A 1,999-nucleotide genomic window follows, 5' to 3' on the forward strand; every position below is an offset into this window, starting at 1 on the left:
GTTTTGAAAAGATTCAAACTTAATGTAAAACTTGAAATGAATGAAAACATTTTCTTAAAATTCCTAAGAAAATATAAAATAACTTTTCATTTTGAAAAATTATTTTAAGAGAATATTTTAAATTTTGTTTAAAGATTTAAACAAAATTGTCAAAAAAGATTCTAGAAGATTTTAAGCAAAAAAATTCTTAATTTCATTTAAAAATTAAGCATTTTTCAAATACAACAATTTAAATTGTAACGTTCAAAGTTTAAAGGCTCTTAGAAATTTTAACGATTCCAGGTTTTCTATGTCAAACAATTCAGTCAAAGATTCTTTACTTTTAAATATTTGGTTTCAATTTACTTGTCTGAAATAAAAATTCAAATATTGCTAAATATTCAATAATTAATCTTTTTTTAAATTAAAAATTGGAAATTGAATGGGTTAAAAATTCAATATTTTAGACTGAAACAATATTTTCAATTTAATTAAATCCTTTAGTTAAGAATATATTATTATGAAGTTATTTTTGAGTAGAAAATAGTTTACAAACTTTCAGTCACACCTCCACATTTGTTTAATGACTAAGACTTTCAAATTGTAACCGTTTAAGATTTAACGTTAAAATCTGAAAATTCTTGAATTTTGAACTGGTTTAAAATCGTTTTGTCAAATCGTTTTTGTTATCATTTTATTACTTAAAGTACAGATAGATTAAAAAAATTTATTTTTTTATCAAATAAAAATATTTTTTATCAAAAATTTACAACATCAAAGACTTTTATTTTTTATTTATTCAAGTCTTTAAGAAAGCATTTAAAAATTCTTTAAATTAAAAATGTAAGCTTAGAAATAAAAATTTTAAATGGAAAATTTTTAAAGATAAAAAATTGGAATTACGCATTGTAAGCTAAATTATATTATAATTGAAAAACATAACAATTCAACTAATTATTTTTAAACTGTTGAAATCGAACGTGGACAGATTTTTCTTCTACAAATTTGTAAAATTCCCGGTAAAATAAAAAATCATTATCATTTCCCGATTTTTCCCGGTTTTTAATCAAATTCCCGTTTTTTTCCAAATCAATAAAATCCCCGGTTTTCCGTTCAAGTCGCAACACCGATAATCAACAACGGATTTTCGAAAATTGACAAAAACTAAACTATTATGTTCCTGGGAAAAGAGAGTTTAATGATAAAAATTATCAAAGAATTTAGTACAAAAGATAGTTTATATTAAGTGGAATTGCAGCTAAAACACCGTGTACAAAAATCACTAATTTGCTTCTTCAACAAAGCATTCTGTATTAGTCTATTAAGTAATTAGTAACAATAAATCGTGTATCCAGCATTTGTACAGAGTCTGATTTCCGCTTGGTGCAACTGTTTTACTTCATAAATTCTTTACAAAAAACCGGTAATTAAATTGTATACAAGCTCGTTCCAATCAGATTAACATAATGTTATCAGGACCAATTATATCGATCTTGTAACTGTCTCGCATTTACAAATATGTTCCTATTATTTCTCACACCATTATAAAGAGTAGGTGACAAAGATTCTTAAGTGCCGCTGAAGCCGTTTAAATTCTACTTAAATAAACGCTTTTTGCAAAAGAATCAAATACTTGATCCTAATTTCAATTTAGCTACAGCAACTTTGTGGCGTGGGGTCCATTCCGGATCTTTTTGTAATAAATACTCTCGTGAATTCTTCCGCAGTCGTTGGATGAATTCCAACAGTTGATTTCAGCATAGGGAATGTGAGATTGCATCTGAAAAAAGAAAACATTGATTAATTCATGAACTTTAAATGCCACAGTTTGAAATCCTGGAGAAAAATTCACAGAAAATTCCAGATTTTTCCTGGTACGAGGGTAGTTCAATAAGTCCTTAGAATGACCAACATATGACGCGCGAATCGCTCCAAATCATCTGTTTTCAGTCAGCACCACTCCCGACCAGATATATGGTGCAGTCACAGTCCACATCTTCTGAGTTTACGTGTTTTTATA

At 26.9% G+C, this 1,999-nt stretch overlaps 1 protein-coding gene across 2 annotated transcripts in view; it reads right to left on the reverse strand.

The window, feature by feature from the left end:
- Positions 1–1,198: 1,198 nt before the first annotated feature.
- Positions 1,199–1,999, reverse strand: part of LOC117181332 (thioredoxin reductase 1, mitochondrial) — a 43,115-nt gene continuing 42,314 nt past the window's right edge. For both annotated transcript variants that reach the window (XM_033373892.1, XM_033373893.1), the window contains exon 8: positions 1,199–1,759. In XM_033373892.1, the coding sequence (XP_033229783.1) occupies positions 1,630–1,759 (130 nt within the window). In that variant the 3' untranslated portion in view covers positions 1,199–1,629. The remainder of the gene's footprint in view (positions 1,760–1,999) is intronic.

This window comes from Belonocnema kinseyi, chromosome 10 (genome assembly GCF_010883055.1).
Source record: "Belonocnema kinseyi isolate 2016_QV_RU_SX_M_011 chromosome 10, B_treatae_v1, whole genome shotgun sequence".
In the NCBI taxonomy this organism is placed as follows: domain Eukaryota; kingdom Metazoa; phylum Arthropoda; class Insecta; order Hymenoptera; family Cynipidae; genus Belonocnema; species Belonocnema kinseyi.